This window comes from Boleophthalmus pectinirostris, unplaced genomic scaffold (assembly GCF_026225935.1).
Source record: "Boleophthalmus pectinirostris isolate CB_2022bp ecotype Guang Dong unplaced genomic scaffold, ASM2622593v1 HiC_scaffold_15, whole genome shotgun sequence".
In the NCBI taxonomy this organism is placed as follows: Eukaryota; Metazoa; Chordata; class Actinopteri; order Gobiiformes; family Gobiidae; genus Boleophthalmus; species Boleophthalmus pectinirostris.
Window position 1 is genome coordinate 7,945,536 of NW_026571070.1, and position 16,876 is coordinate 7,962,411.

The following is a 16,876-nucleotide window of genomic DNA, read 5'->3' on the forward strand; positions in this document are numbered from 1 at the left end:
TTTAGTCCTGGTGCTGTCCTAGACTGGTCCAGGTATAGTTCCGGGTTTAGTACCACTTCAGTCCCAGTTTGGATGTGGATGCGTCTATGAAAAGAGGATTTCATTTGTAAATGTTGCAACATAAAGATCCACAGGTCTACACCAGGATCAAACCAGGATCAAACCAGGACTAGACCAGGACCAGACGAGGACTACACCAAGACTAAACCAGGACTACATCAGGATCAAACTAGAACAACACTGGGACCAGACCAGGATCAAACCAGGACTAGACCAGTATCAAACTAGGACTACACCAGGACGAGACCAGGATCAAACCAGGACTAGACCAGGACCAGACCAAGACCAGACCAGGACCAAACCAGGACTAAACCAGGACTACACCAGGACCAAACCAGGACTAAACCAGTACTAGACCAGTACTAGACAGGTACTAGACCAGGACCAGACCAGGACTAGACCAGGACTACACCAGGACCAAACCAGGACTAAACCAGTACTAGACCAGGACCAGACCAGGACCAGACCAGGACTACACCAGGACCAAACCAGGACTAAACCAGTACTAGACCAGTACTAGACAGGTACTAGACCAGGACCAGACCAGGACTACACCAGGACTACACCAGGACCAAACCAGTACTAGACCAGTACTAGACCAGGACCAGACCAGGACTAGACCAGGACTACACCAGGACCAAACCAGTACTAGACCAGTACTAGACCAGGACCAGACCAGGACTAGACCAGGACTACACCAGGACCAAACCAGTACTAGACCAGTACTAGACCAGGACCAGACCAGGACTAGACCAGGACTACACCAGGACCAAACCAGGACTAGACCAGGACTACACCAGGGTGATATTAACTATTTACCGAGCACAATCTTCTTCTCCTGCAGAATTGAGGAAACAGAAGAGAAATTTAAAGCATCTGTTGTTAAATGTAAATCTACACTAAAGCAGCACAAACCTGTTAGACAGAGATCTAAGAGATCTGGGACAAACTGAACTTCACTTATATAAATGTCAATCTTCTTGAAGCATTTTTTCATTTTTTTAGTCTTGTTTTTTTCCCCATGTCTTGTCCTTGGTCCTGGTCTGGTCCCAGTGTTGTTCTAGTTTGATCCTGATGTAGTCCTGGTTTAGTCTTGGTGTTGTCCTAGTCTGGTCCTGGTGTAGCCCTGGTTTGGTCCTGGTCTAGTGTTGGTCCAGTCCAGGTATAGTTCCGGGTTTAGTACCACTTCAGTCCCAGTTTGGATGTGGATGCGTCTATGAAAAGATGATTTCATTTGTAAATGTTGCAACATAAAGATCCACAGGTCTACACCAGGATCAAACCAGGACTAGACCAGGACCAGACGAGGACTACACCAAGACTAAACCAGGACTACATCAGGATCAAACTAGAACAACACTGGGACCAGACCAGGATCAAACCAGGACTAGACCAGTATCAAACTAGGACTACACCAGGACGAGACCAGGATCAAACCAGGACTAGACCAGGACCAGACCAAGACCAGACCAGGACCAAACTAGGACTAAACCAGGACTACACCAGGACCAAACCAGGACTAAACCAGTACTAGACCAGTACTAGACAGGTACTAGACCAGGACCAGACCAGGACTAGACCAGGACTACACCAGGACCAAACCAGTACTAGACCAGTACTAGACCAGGACCAGACCAGGACCAGACCAGGACTACACCAGGACCAAACCAGGACTAAACCAGTACTAGACCAGTACTAGACAGGTACTAGACCAGGACCAGACCAGGACTACACCAGGACTACACCAGGACCAAACCAGTACTAGACCAGTACTAGACCAGGACCAGACCAGGACTAGACCAGGACTAAACTAGGACCAGACCAGGACCAAACCAGTACTAGACCAGTACTAGACCAGGACCAGACCAGGACTAGACCAGGACTAGACCAGGACTACACCAGGACCAAACCAGTACTAGACCAGTACTAGACCAGTACTAGACCAGGACCAGACCAGGACTAGACCAGGACTACACCAGGGTGATATTAACTATTTACCGAGCACAATCTTCTTCTCCTGCAGAATTGAGGAAACAGAAGAGAAATTTAAAGCATCTGTTGTTAAATGTAAATCTACACTAAAGCAGCACAAACCTGTTAGACAGAGATCTAAGAGATCTGGGACAAACTGAACTTCACTTATATAAATGTCAATCTTCTTGAAGCATTTTTTTCATTTTTTTAGTCTTGTTTTTTCCACATGTCTTGTTTTTGTGACCTCCTTCCTGCTCCTGACTGTATAAATGTGTCTGGAGCGTCTTGACTCCACAGTGACTCCTGAGCTGTAGAAGTCTGGACTCTCTCTGATCACAAGTGTCTTCATCAAACCTTTGTATATTTACAGATTTGTTGTTCTTTCAGATGGCTGCACGTGGACTTCACATTCTGCTGGGCTGTTTGGCCACTGCTGCACTACTCACTCCTCCAGCTGTGAGAATCTGACCCTGACCCTGGTCTGGTCCTGGTCTGGTCCTGGTCTGGTCCTGGTTTTGTCCTGGTTGGTCCTGGTCTAGTCCTGGTCTAGTCCTGGTCTAGTCCTGGTCTAGTCCTGGTCTAGTCCTGGTGTAGTCCTGGTCTAGTCCTGGTCTGGTCCTGGTCTAGTCCTGGTCTGGTCTAGTCCTGGTCTGTCTCCTGGTCTGGTCCTTGTCTGGTCCTGGTCTGGTCCTGGTTTGGTCCTGGTCTAGTCTTGGTCTAGTCCTGGTCTAGTCCTGGTCTAGTCCTGGTCTAGTCCTGATCTAGTCCTGATCTGGTCCTGGGTTGATCCTGGTCAAGTCCTGATCCACTTCTGATCTAGTCCTAGTCTGGTCCTGGTCTGGTCCTGGTCTGGTCTGGTCTGGTCCTGGTCTGGTCTGGTCTAGTCTGGTCTGGTCCTGGTCTGGTCCTAGTTTAGTCCTGGTCTAGTCTTGGTCTGGTCCTGGTCTAGTCCTGGTCTAGTCCTGGTGTAGTCCTGGTCTGGTCTTGGTCTGGTCCCGGTCTGGTCCTGGTCTAGACCTCTTTTAGTCCTGGTTTGGTCCTGGTGTAGTCCTGGTCTGGTCCTGGTCTGGTCCTGGTCTAGTCTTGGTCTGGTCCTGGTCTGGTCCTGGTCTGGTCTTGGTCTGGTCCTGGTCTAGTCCTGGTCTGGTCCTGGTCTGGTCCTAGTTTGGTCCTGGTCTAGTCCTGGTGTAGTCCTGGTGTAGTCCTGGTCTGGTAGTCCTAGTTTAGTCCTGGTTTACTGGTTCTGGTCTAGTCTTGGTCCAGTCCAGGTATAGTTCTGGGTTTAGTACCACTTTAGTCCCAGTTTTGAGGGTTCAGTCTATGAAAAGATGATTTCATTTGTAAAAACTTTGACTCATGTGACTTTTCTAATCACAGGTGGCAGAAGGCGACCAAGGTAAGTGACACTTTTGTTTTTATGATTCAGAAAATAAATTCTTTGTTTGATTCTATTGGTTCTTTTTTGAAGACTGCGCTGACGGCTGGACAAAGTTTGACTCCCACTGCTTCAAGTTCTTTGAGGAGCAAAAGACCTGGACCGAGGCCGAGGTAATAAAAGACACATGAACAGTCGTATCGAAAAACAATAATAATAGAGATCAAGATTTAAAGTTCAATATTACACAAACTGGACTCTTGTAGCTCTAAACCATGTTATAATGCTGTTACCTCATCAAAAACAGACCCAGAGTTGTGTTTTGTTAATTCTTTATTATTAGTCTGTCTACATCTCCAAATCTCAATACGCTCTGTTCCACCTCGTGATGTCATGAAGCGGTAGTTTTCAAGTTAGCTCCTCCTTTTACCTTTTGTTGAGTAGAGATCGTCAATTCTGGGGCTGAAATTATCCAAAAGATTCTAGAGAAGGTGCATGGAGTTTAAAAACACAGTGGAGCACTTTCTGTGTTACCACTTAATGACATCATAAAGTGGATCAGAGTTTTCAGTTTGAATAAGACAGGTATGTTATTGATGAGGAAACAACCATGTCACATCAGAAAATAGCTTAGTATAATATCCCTTTAATAATAATAATAATAATAATAATAATAATAATAATAATAATAATAATAACTGTCTTGATTTCACAGAAAAGCTGCCACTCTCTGAATGGAAACTTGGCCTCCATCCACAGCGAGGACGAAAACACTTTTGTTGTGGGGATGATCGTAGAGGCGACAGGGCACCTCGCTAGCACCTGGCTGGGTGGGAACGATGCCGTGCTGGTAAAAGAAACCAGTGTTGTCACGATACTTAAACTTCAAACTCAAAAATTTTAATTTGGGATTTTCAGATTCTAACACCATGATGATAAAAAACAAACAAACAAACAAACAAACAAAAAACTGTAAAATATGGAAGCAATACCGAAGGCCTGAGTGGCAGAAAAAAAAAAAAAAAAAAAAACTGAAAGAAAAAAAAGAGGCTCATCATTTGGGATCCATTTTCTGAGTTTTATCGTTATAATTTTTTATTTTTTTTAATTATCAGCATTAAAAAAAATAAATAAATAAAATAAAAATATATACCTGTTGGAAAAAAAAAAAAACAGAAGAGAAAAAAACATTTTTGTTTGTGTAAAATGAAAAAAAAAAAAAAAATCTAATTAAACACGATTTATTTATTTATTTTTTAAAAAGAATTTTATTATTTTTTTGTTTTAGCAATTTTAGGAAAAATGAAAAACCCAATGACTTTTTTTTCTCTTGCCACTCAGGGCTTTTGTAGTAAAAAGACAGTAGAATGGCATTTTTGAAATTAAATCATAGTATTTTCTTTTATATTGGTGTAAACTAGACACTTGTTCTGATACAGCTCAAGATCACTCTGTTCAGTAAAAGGTTCATTTTTGTCCTCCTGATGTGACTTCTTTTGTATGTTTCTGCTTGTCCAACAGTATAAATTTTAGTACTGATTAGTGCTTGATTGTCAATCCTTTTGACAAACCAAACAGAAAGATTTGGTCACAATATTCAGACATTAGACCTGTTTTAAATATGTTTAAATCTGAGATATTGACTGTGGACAGGAGGGGACGTGGATGTGGAGTGATGGGTCTGCTTGGGACTTCACCGCGTGGGCTGATTCACAACCGGACAATGCTGGAGGAAATGAGCACAACATGCATATAAATTTTAATGGTATGGGGCCTCTTTACATTTTAGTGCAGAGTTGGTTCCACAAATTACAAGCAATGTTTTCTGCCAGAGAATACGCTGAAATACTCCCGAATCTACATATTTACTTCTCTCTCTGAAAACAGGACCATATTGGAATGACGCCCCAAACTCCGTGACGCTGCCCTACATCTGTGCCAAAGATGTTCCTCACTCGGCTTTACCTGAACCCAAGTCCGTGTCCCTGACTCTGGAGGGTTTTCTCTGCCAGTGCTCCCCCCAGAAGAAGTGACCAGTGCATCTGTGATCAACTCTATATTCGCAATCAAGCTGAATGTTCAGATGTAGCTTTTGCTTTTCATAGTGATTAAACTTTTCTCTCCATATTAACCCAGTGTCATTTGTCTTAAACTTTTTGTGAAGAAAGAGAATTGAAATGGTGGACTGGTGAACGAATGCGTTTCAAAAATCATAATTATTCATCATGGTGAGTTTATAAGCACTTTTCACAACTTTATCAGACCAGAGCAGAGTTTTGTCATGACGGAAAAGCAAACAGCATGCCAAGCCACACTTCCTGATTATCAAACAATAAAACATGAACTTGGCAGTCTGAATGACACAGATAAGATTTTTTCAAATGCGACCCAGGCCGCTTGGGCTACGTTCAGACTGCAGGGCTTCATGCTCACTTTGGATTTTTCTGTGAAATCTGATGTTTTTGCGAGGTCGTTCACATTTCCAATTAAATATGACATGTATGTGATCTCCAGTGTGAACTTTAAATGGCCCAAAAGTGTCCCGCATGTGCAATGAAGCACACCACGGCATCAATACAGCGAGCGAGCATGCTCTGTGTTTACGGAAGTCGCCTAAACATGGACACAGCGTTAAGCAAGTGGAGTTTTTAAAGTTGCTGTTGTACCGGAGCCAGAACATGTACAGCTTATTTGTTTGAAGGAGGAGATTGAAAAGGAGAAGGACGAGGTTTTTGGACGTGGTGTTTTGTGGGGCAGTGGCAGCAACGTCCGTAGAAAGGAACGTGTGGGAGTTCAGACACATTTTTTTTATGACAAGAAGAACGTTTGTGTACATTTGTGATGTGTAGGTGGGATGAATGCGACCTGGCCGGTTTTAGGAGCACATATCCAAGTGGCCTGGGTCGTATTTGAAAAAAATCTGATCTGTGTCGTTCAGACTGTCATTAAAAGATCAGATACAGGTCGCATAGAGGTGGAAAAATCAGATTTGGGTCACTTCAAGCTGCAGTCTGATATGTGCTCCTAAAACCAATACATATCTGATCTTTTGGCATGCGACTTCAGTGTGAATGGCCAGGTCACATTCATCCCACCTACACGTCACAAATGTACACAAATGTTCTTCTCGTCCAACAAAAATTGTGTATGAATTCTCTGTCAGTGAAATAGCGAAGCACAGATCAACCCCACCACTCTTGTCTGCGACTTCACTCCCACACGTGCCTTTCTACAGATGTTGCTGCCACTGCCCCACAAAACGCCACGGCCAAAAACCTCGTCCTCCTCCTTCTCAATCTCCTCCTTAAAACAAATAAGCTGTACAAGTTCTGGCTCCGGCATGACAGCAAATTTAAAATCTCACTTTTGGGGCGTTCAAAGTTCACACTGGAGATCACATACAAGTCGGATTAAATTGGAAACGTGAACGACCTTGCAAAAAATTCAGATTTCACAACAAACAAAAAAAAACTAACTAGAAAAGCACTCAGAGAGCGCAGACCTCCGCCAAGGACTACAGTCCCCCTCATATTAATTGTGTTTTCCATAAATATTTGTCTCGTATCTTTCAATTTGGAATATGAAAGAGGATCCCATTGTCCATCCCTGAGTCAAATTTCATGGGGTTTGGTCAATAATTAACCGAGATATTGAGAAACAAAATTTTTGGCCCCATTTACCACAATGTTAACTAAAATTTCAAAGTGATCCAGAATCCAGGATTTCTTCCGGATCACCCCCAAAATGAAATCAGTTCTTCCTTTTCACATTTCCAACAAATCCTGAAAATTTCATCAAAATCGGTCCATAACTTTTTGAGTTATGTTGCTAACAGACAAACAAACAAACAAACAAACAAACAGACAAACGCCGGCAAAAACATAACCTCCTTGGCGGAGGTAAAAATTGAGAATTAAACCCTGCAGTCTGAACGTAGCCACACTCTCCATCACCTTTTTGTTGAAAATCATACACCTAAACAGGACCATGAGCGCTCGTATTGCTCAGACTTGTTTGTATTTTTCGTGAGTTTTCAAACTATCCTCAGGACCTTTTTTTTTTTTTTTTTTTTTTTCAATAGTTATGCAGTAGTCGATGTATTAATATTATCATTATCTACGCAGACCAAATAGGATGAGTAAGCCTTTCTGTGTCGATCAGAGCATAATCATTGGAGAAAGAGAAAAGCACGACGCTAAACCTATATCCACACGGGAGACCGACGGAGCTCATCTTTAGCTTTCTGACGTTTTTCTTTTTTTTTTTTTACCCCCGAGTGTGCAGAGATATGCAGGCGGAGAGATGCTGCACGTACCACTGACACCAGCCCAGCGAGGGGTGGAATAAGAAGAGGAGAGAGGAGAGATTTGAAGCAACTTAAACAAAGTGAGTAGATACTTAAAGACGCAGTACTTGATTTTTACCGTCTTAAAAAAAAAGAAAAGCAGGAGGAGGAGTTCATTTGAAACATTTCGCAGTGGTACAAAGTTATTCCTCACTTATCTCATGTTGTTCTGTGTACTGTATTTTTCGGGCTACAAGTTGCACCGGATTATAAGGCGCAATATCAATAATGTTGAATTCTCTCGTCTATTTTCATACATAAGACGCATTAAGCAAAACAAACGGACGACGCTTGAGACTGACCCTTTAGCCCAGGCGTCCACGATCCATCGGCAGATCGTGTCGTAATTCGCCCGGCGTTGTCTCTCTGTCTTGGTGAATGTGGATTATGAATGTGGGTAAATAATTTAACCCTCCTGGACTCCTGGGCACGTCTTTGTACATTTCAACATTTTATTTTATTTTATTTTTTGCATAACTTTGGCTTTATTGCACCAGATAGCACCAAAATTGGTCAGTCTGTGGGTCAGTTTGTGTATTTTGTGATGTATTTTTAATTTCTGATCACATTAACTGAACGGGCTGTAATCAAAATACTCACATCTGTGGTCCTTTGGTACATTTATGTCCCATTGACTTCCATTCAAAATGGCTTTTTTCACTGGCATAACTTTACCAGTATTTTTTTTGCTTTTTGCTTTATTTTTCATTCTTTGGTGTTTTTTGTTTTTTTGTCCATCCATCCATTTTCATCCGCTTATTCGGGGTCGGGTCGAGGGGGCAGCAGTCTGAGAAGGGCCTCCCAGACTTCCCTCTCCACACACACTTCCTCCAGCTCTTCCGGGGGGATCCCAAGACGTTCCCAGGCCAGCCGAGAGACATAGTACCTCCAGCGTGTCCTAGGTCTTCCCCGGGGCCTCCTCCTTTTTTTGTTTCAGTGTCTTTTTAAATGTTTTTGATATGTTTCTTATTGTGTATCTTCCATTACAAGGTTATATATTGTAGCACCCTCGAGGAATGAGCATGAGCACAAGGTTTTTAAACAGAGTTTATTCACGCTCTTCACAACCCGTGAGAACTGTCAGCAAAGAAAAACACAATAAATAAACATGAAAATCAACTCTGCACCTTACAATATACTTAAAACATAAGTATACTGAAACTTAAATTAGACAAAAATAAAAGCACACAAACCTCATGGGCTGACATCCACGAGGGGGCTAATCGCTTATCTGGCTTCAGATTCCTTTGTTACGTACTAAATAAAAATAAACAAATGTTTACATTGATATTCCTATAAAATTTTTATCTGATTTATAATGATCTTACCGGAGATATTCACGTGTCTGCGGCAATGAGCAGATAGCAGGGTGCACAGTTCATAAGGTTCGGGTGGAACTTTTTATTATACTTTGTTCCACATCTTGTTTGACCACCAGATGGCGCAAAGTAAAATACAAAGAAACACCAAATTAAATACATAAATATTTGGGAGAGTTACATATATACTATAGAGGCTTTGCACCGTCACGTGACCCATATAGCAACGGTACCTACGCCGCCATGACATCGGACACACTATGTCATTGACTTCAGTAGCATCGGAGAAACATGGGCAGGTTTTGTTGTGTATTTGGTTGTTCTAGACGCTCTGAACGGGATAAAATGATTCGTTTCTTCACTGTTCCTCTGGAAATTACTCATCAGGAGCTCAAACAAGGGAATTATCAGGAAAAAAAGACAGGAATTATGTCTAGAGAACATAAACCGTGAAGAGATTTCCTATGGTACCATCAAGACACACTCACGTCACTTTCATCAAGGTTTTTGCTATTTAAATTGCTTCATAGCTTATTTAATGTGAAGCACATTTACTGAACTAAAATTTAAAAAGTAAACACTGTTGCAGTGTGAGCGGCAGTAGAAACTGTATCTTCCAGCGCACATATAAACATGTCACTCGTCGTAGTAGGACCCATGTTTACTTTATTGCCTTGTTTATCCACAACTATCAGTTTTTGTGTGTGGATCTTTCTAACGTTCGCGAGGATCTTTTCATGGCCGATTCTTTCGAGGTTCGGCTCACAGACTCTTTGACTCGTGCGCCATGTTGATCACAGGAGCCCAGTGTGGGTTTGTTGAATCGTAAACTAGTGCAGGTTTTCCTGGATAAATTAATGAAATTTTAGTTCAGTAAATGTGCTTCTTTCATTAAATAAGCTATGAAACAATTTAAATAGCAAATACCTTGATGAAACTTCGGGTGTCTTGATGGTAACATAGGAAAACTCTTTGCAGTTTATTTTTGCTAGCCATAATCCGCATCTTTTTTTCGTTCATTTTTGTTTGAGCTCCTGATGAGTCATTTCCAGAGGATCAGTGAAGAAACAATTCGTTTTATCCTTTTCAGAGCGTCTAGAACAACCAAATACACAATAAAACCTGCCCATGTTTCTCCGATGCTGCTGAAGTCAATGACATAGTGTGCCCGGTGTCATGGCGGCGTGGGTACTGTTGCAATAGGGGTCAGGTGACGGTGCAAAGCCTCTATAACCTGTTTTAGTCCTGGTTCAGTCCGTATGTGCTGCAAAAGTCCTGCATCACAGTTTAAGTCATGGAAACAGCCGTTTCCATTATTCATTTAAACAAACAAACAAACAAAAAAACAAAAAACAATAGTTATCCTTTTTTTTTTTTTTTCATTTTAGAGACAAATAATGAAGAAAATAAATGTTTTTTTTTTTTTCTTATTTTTGGTTTTATTTTGAGAAAAAAATGAACACCGATTTGTCACCTGCTTTTTTCTATGGATATCTATATCATTGCTCTGCCCGGAATGTTCCACGGTACGACATTAAACAGCTCTACCTTACATTTATCTTACATTTATTAAACATTACAGCTCAAAAATACTTAGAAAACCTGATCTGTAATTCAGTTTGGTTTAGTCTCCATGAAGACAGAAAAGGTTTAATACCACACTGTGAAACATTTCAGACAAAGCAATAACATATCCATGAAGAAAAGTATTTCATCGGCACACCGGAAAAGTTACACAGTGCACCTTTACTGCACATTAACATGCACAGTACCTATTGATTTATCCAGTGGCTTCATAAAGAGTGTTCCCTCATCAAAAACATACCTGAAAGAAGTTTAAGACGTCATCCACGCATGTTTGAGTAATTTAGCGATCTCTCCTGGGCCCTTTTCGCCGCCTCTTTACGGTGAGCTATGAGATTCTGTCCAGTGCTCCGTCCACAAGGCAACAATTCTCTGTAGATATACAAAAACATGATACAAAGCTCAACAACGAACCGGTGAGTTTCATTAGCGGGGCGCACGCTGATTGTGTTGTGAGAGTGCTCTGAAAGGGGAGTGACTTAGCACGGGGGGAGACTGAGAACGTCAAAAAATATAGACGGATAAACATTTTCAAAGGTAACACGGTGATCTAAAAAATGTTAGGCGTTAACAGTTAAAAGCCCATAGAAGTGTAATAGCCCCTTTATAATCCATGGTAAAATCAATGAATGACTCCCATAGACTTAGACTACATTCAGACTGCAGGGCTTAATGCTCAATTCTGATTTTTTTGTGAAATCCGATGTTTTTGCGAGGTCGTTCACATTTCCAATTAAATGCGACTTGTATTTGATCCCCTGTGTGAACAGTAAACGGCCTGAAAGTGTCCCGCATGAGCACTGGAGACATGACGACGTCAACCGCAGCGAGTGTGCTCTGTGTTTACGGAAGTTGTTCAAACATGGACGCGAGCATTGAGCACCTGGAGATTTTAAAGTTCCTCTCGTACCGGAGCCAGAACATGAACAACTTACTTGTTTTAAGGAGGAGATTGAGAAGGAGAAGGACGAGGTTTTTGGCCGTGGCGTTTTGTGGGACAGCGGCAGCGACGTCTGTTGAAAGGAACGTGTGGATGTGGAGACGGAGCCAAGAGTGGTGAGTGGTGATGTGCTTCGCTTCAGTGACACGGAGTTCATTAACAATTTTCGCCTACTTCAGCGCAGAATAGTGACGTTTGTGGCTTGTTGATAATGTGTAGGTGGATGAATGCGCGCTTTGGCCGTTCAGACTGAAGTCGCATGTCAAAAGATCAGATATGTATCAGTTTCAGGAGCACATATCCAAGTGTCCTGGGTCGCATTTGAAAAAATCGGATCTGTGTCGTTCAGACTGTCATTAAAAGATCAGATACAGGAACATAGAAGCCAAAAAATCGGACACTTCAGGCTGCAGTCTGAACGCAGCCTTACACACTTACACATACACATGCACAGCTCCTGCTCTACTTCATTTGGCCTTAACAGTCACATTACACATTACGGGACTAATCAGGTGGACACTGCTCCTGTGTTATAGACTGTGCGCCTCTTCACACCTGACAAACCAAACCAGGCCTGATCCATTTAACCTGCCGCGGCGGATAAGAGCTGAGTCCACGTGTAACTCTGCTCTGTCGGGGCTGATATGTGAGGAAAATACTAATGGTCAGTGCTGGGGAGTAACAGATTACATGTACCGGAGTTACGTAATCAGAGTACAAATTATGAGTAACTGTATTCAGTTACAGTTACTGTTTCAGTGAGTGGTATTGGTTGGATTACACAGCAATATGTTCCTGTTTTCACATTTTGGGCTAAAACAGGGACTAAAACCAGGACTAAACCAGGACTAAACCAGGACTAAAACAGGTCTAAAAACAGGACTAAAACCAGGACTAAACCAGGACTAAAACAGGTCTAAAAAACTAAACCAGGACTAAACCAGGACTAAACCAGGACTAAACAGGACTTAAAAGCAGGTCTAAAAACAGGACTAAAACCAGGACTAAGGATTAACAAAGGGACACACACTAGACTAAAATACAAGTTCCCCAAATTAAACCACATAAGCCCACAAAATATTTTAAAACACACAAAACAAATTACAACTGCAGGCCTGGGGCTGTAACAATGTGGTTCACAATTTAAATTTTATTTTATTTTTTAACACTTTTGGAGTGCTTACCTCTTGCAATGCATATGCATATAATATATGTATATATGTGTATATATATATATATATATATATATATATATATATATATATATATATATATATATATATATATAAAACACACATGTATACACATGGTCGTACATACTAATAATAATGTTAAAGTAGGCACAAGTTAATCGTTTATGATCATACAAAATAAACAGTAATGAAAATGAAAAATTTAAGGATTTTTTGTTTTCGTTTATGGTCGTACAAACTAATAATTGTATTGAAGAAGGCACAAAAATGTATAATTTATGATTGTATAAAATAAACAGTAATGAGAATGAAAATTTAAGGAATTTTTTGTTTTTGTTAATGGTCGTACAAATCAATAGTCACAATGAAGAAATATTTGTAGAATTATTTATATTTGTCTGCCTTTATTTTACACAAAATTGACACTTGTGAGATTTAAGCCATGTTATAATAACCTCACCAAAAACATACCTGAAAAAAACAGTTCAGCTTCAGTCGGACTAAAGGACACGACTCAGTGGAATATGTGTGCTTTCTGCGACAAGGCGACGGCGGCAGCAGTGTGCGATGAGTCGATGCAGAACTAGACTTCGCCCTTTACCCCCCGAGGCTCCTGACTACGGTAGCCGTAATGCTCCGACAATCCATCAAGCGGTGCGGCTTCGTAGTTTACCAAAGTCGTACTAAAACATTTTGACAGATTTTTGAGCTCCAATACACCACATAAAATCAGTTCGAGGTCAGTAAACACAACCAGAATTAATACATAAAGCACACTGAGAGAAATAAAGGATTTTAAGTGCACCTTATAGTCCGAAAAATACAGTAATAACTTTTCTGGAGGGGGTCTGCCAGCTGCTTGTCTCTCTGGGAATGTTACTGATTTACTGATTTCATTGGAATGTTCCGTAATATGGCATTAAGTGTATTTTTGTTTGAATTTTGTTACCAGTAGATGGCAATAAATCCGTTACAGTTCCAGCTAAGTCATGCAGTTCTTTCTGGTCAGACTGTGTTAAAATAAAGCACAGATTTAAGTCTAATAAAGCCTCAAAGCAGAGACAACATTTTTTCTTTTATTTTCGTTTGTTTTATTGTTAGAATAAGTGCATTTTCACAACCAAATATTTTCTGAAGTGTATACATTGTACATACAGTATATTTTGACACAGTATTTTCTCGTTTCTGTTCCAGGCTCACATATATCTCCAGTTCTTTTGGACGTCTCCCCTTTGGCTGCACAGATGTTGCTGGTTTCTCTTGGCAGTGTCTCTTAGCGTGTACGACGTTGCCAGTTCTTGGTAGCATTAGCTTCTCGCTGTCTCCGTCCACAGTGCCAGGCTCCTGCTGGGCCCTCCTCTGAGCACACTACTGTACAAACCCCCCCTACAAATGCCGCCTAATGTGGACATGGCTCTTACATGTTTCCTCATGACACATTTAAGCCTGTTAACTGTGCGTGTAAGACTCTTCTATACCATTGTAATCATATAATAGTATTTCCTTGTCAGACACATATCTGCTGTTATGTTTTGTTCATTTGTGTATTATTCTTATTTAACACTGGTATTCGTCACTATGTTGAAGCATGAAGCTCCTACGTGTTTTTAAAGTCCATACAACTTCACAATTTTTCAGATCAAGCTGTCAAGATTGTGTGTCTGTGGGGTTTAATGAGTCTTTTTGTGCTTACTTCACCGTGAGCTTTGATTTATGCTAAACTGATAGTGGCTAATTAACTTTAATGACAGTTATTAAGGATAGTCCATGTCTACATGTCTACATGTGTACATGAGTACATGAGTACATGAGTACATGAGTACATGAGTACATGGGTACATGAGTACATGAGTACATGGGTACATGGGTACATGAGTACATGAGTACATGGGTACATGTCTACATGAGTACATGACATGTACATGAGTACATGAGAGTACATGAGGTACATGAGTACATGAGTACATGACATGAGTACATGGGTACATGGGTACATGAGTACATGAGTACATGAGTACATGAGTACATGAGGTACATGAGTACATGAGTACATGAGTACATGAGTACATGGGTACATGGGTACATGGGTACATGAGTACATGAGTACATGAGTACATGAGGTACATGGGTACATGAGTACATGAGTACATGAGTACATGAGTACATGAGTACATGAGTACATGAGTACATGAGTACATGGGTACATGGGTACATGAGTACATGAGTACATGGGTACATGAGTACATGAGTACATGAGTACATGAGTACATGAGTACATGGTACATGAGTACATGAGTACATGAGTACATGAGTACATGGGTACATGGGTACATGAGTACATGAGTACATGGTACATGACATGTACATGAGTACATGGGTACATGGTACATGTACATGAGTACATGAGTACATGAGTACATGGGTACATGGGTACATGAGTACATGAGTACATGGGTACATGAGTACATGAGTACATGAGTACATGAGTACATGAGTACATGAGGTACATGAGTACATGAGTACATGAGTACATGAGTACATGAGTACATGAGTACATGAGTACATGAGTACATGGGTACATGAGTACATGAGTACATGAGTACATGAGTACATGAGTACATGAGTACATGAGTACATGAGTACATGAGTACATGAGTACATGGGTACATGAGTACATGAGTACATGAGTACATGAGTACATGACATGGGTACATGAGTACATGTACATGAGTACATGAGTACATGAGTACATGGGTACATGAGTACATGAGTACATGAGTACATGAGTACATGAGTACATGGTACATGAGTACATGAGTACATGAGTACATGAGTACATGAGTACATGAGTACATGGGTACATGGGTACATGAGTACATGAGTACATGAGTACATGAGTACATGAGTACATGAGTACATGAGTACATGAGTACATGAGTACATGGGTACATGTACATGACATGAGTACATGAGTACATGAGTACATGAGTACATGTACATGGGTACATGAGTACATGAGTACATGGGTACATGAGTACATGAGTACATGAGTACATGAGTACATGAGTACATGAGTACATGAGTACATGAGTACATGAGTACATGGTACATGGTACATGAGTACATGAGTACATGAGTACATGGGTACATGGGTACATGGGTACATGAGTACATGTTTACATGGAGGACAGCTTCTGCTCACAGTGATCGATGTGCTTGTTGCTCTGTTGCTTTGAGTTGGATGGTTTACACATTTAGGAGAACTTAAAATTACTGTATAAATAAAAGTTCATGTCTTTCCCAAACCACAGGTTTGTGTTCAAAGTAATTTGTTACCATTTACTAGTTACTAAAAATGTAATATTACACTTCTTAACTGCCTTGAAAACTTAGTTACATTACTATTTGTAATATTGTTCAAATTTAGAATAACAAAAAATAAGTGATTTTATGTTTTAAACTTTTAAACTGAGGTGAACAATAATTGAGTTGTTTAAACCTAATGACTCTAATGCTCTAAAGACATAATGCCTCTGAGGTGGTCTCTGACTGCACAAGTCCTGCCTATAGGACTGTTGGTTAAGAGGTGTTTACATCTATAGTTAAAGTTGTACTTTAATACATAAATAAAAAGTACAACTTGGTGAGACAATACTAAAGCAAAATGAAATACAATAGCTTCAAAGTGTCCAATGCGTTTGTGTTGCAAAAACAATGACAAATGCAAAATGTTGTAGTGTGGAAAATCTCAGGCAAAGAAACGAGCCAACGCAACATCCAAACTCCCAGTTTTCAGGTTGGTTCACAGTCCAGTGTGCATGTTCTCTGCTGCACACACTGACACACACACTGAAAATGTACATTGATAACACTGTATAATTTGATCCAGATTTAGCTCTCTCTTCTGCAACTCGTCTTTACAAAAATATGTTGATTATTTTTGCCTGACAGTGAGAAGTAGCGCTGCCAAGACTGTGCTTTGGAATAGAAAAGTCCCAGAATGCACCGTCACCCCCGGCAAAGATCTGAGCAATGGGAAAGCGCCGCACAGAAATACATTTGTTTGGAGTCTGATCCCTACGCGTG

The 16,876-nt window shown here is 40.8% G+C and overlaps 1 protein-coding gene across 1 annotated transcript; it reads left to right on the top strand.

Moving 5' to 3' along the window:
• Positions 1-2,421: 2,421 nt before the first annotated feature.
• LOC129408184 (galactose-specific lectin nattectin-like) lies at positions 2,422-5,442 on the top strand. Its single transcript, XM_055151243.1, has 6 exons — positions 2,422-2,490; positions 3,412-3,430; positions 3,503-3,582; positions 4,125-4,259; positions 5,063-5,174; positions 5,297-5,442. Exons 1-6 carry the CDS (start codon positions 2,422-2,424, stop codon positions 5,440-5,442), a joined length of 561 nt encoding a protein of 186 aa, XP_055007218.1.
• The last annotated feature ends 11,434 nt before the right edge of the window (positions 5,443-16,876 follow it).

What these genes read in the sequence shown, in the direction of transcription:
- LOC129408184 (XM_055151243.1), top strand. Translation starts at nt 2,422, where the DNA reads ATGGCTGCACGTGGACTTCACATTCTGCTGGGCTGTTTGGCCACTGCT. An exon ending in AGACCTGGACCGAGGCCGAG is followed by an intron (nt 3,583 to 4,124) that starts GTAATAAAAGAC and finishes TTGATTTCACAG; the next exon opens with AAAAGCTGCCACTCTCTGAA. An exon ending in CATGCATATAAATTTTAATG is followed by an intron (nt 5,175 to 5,296) that starts GTATGGGGCCTC and finishes CTCTGAAAACAG; the next exon opens with GACCATATTGGAATGACGCC.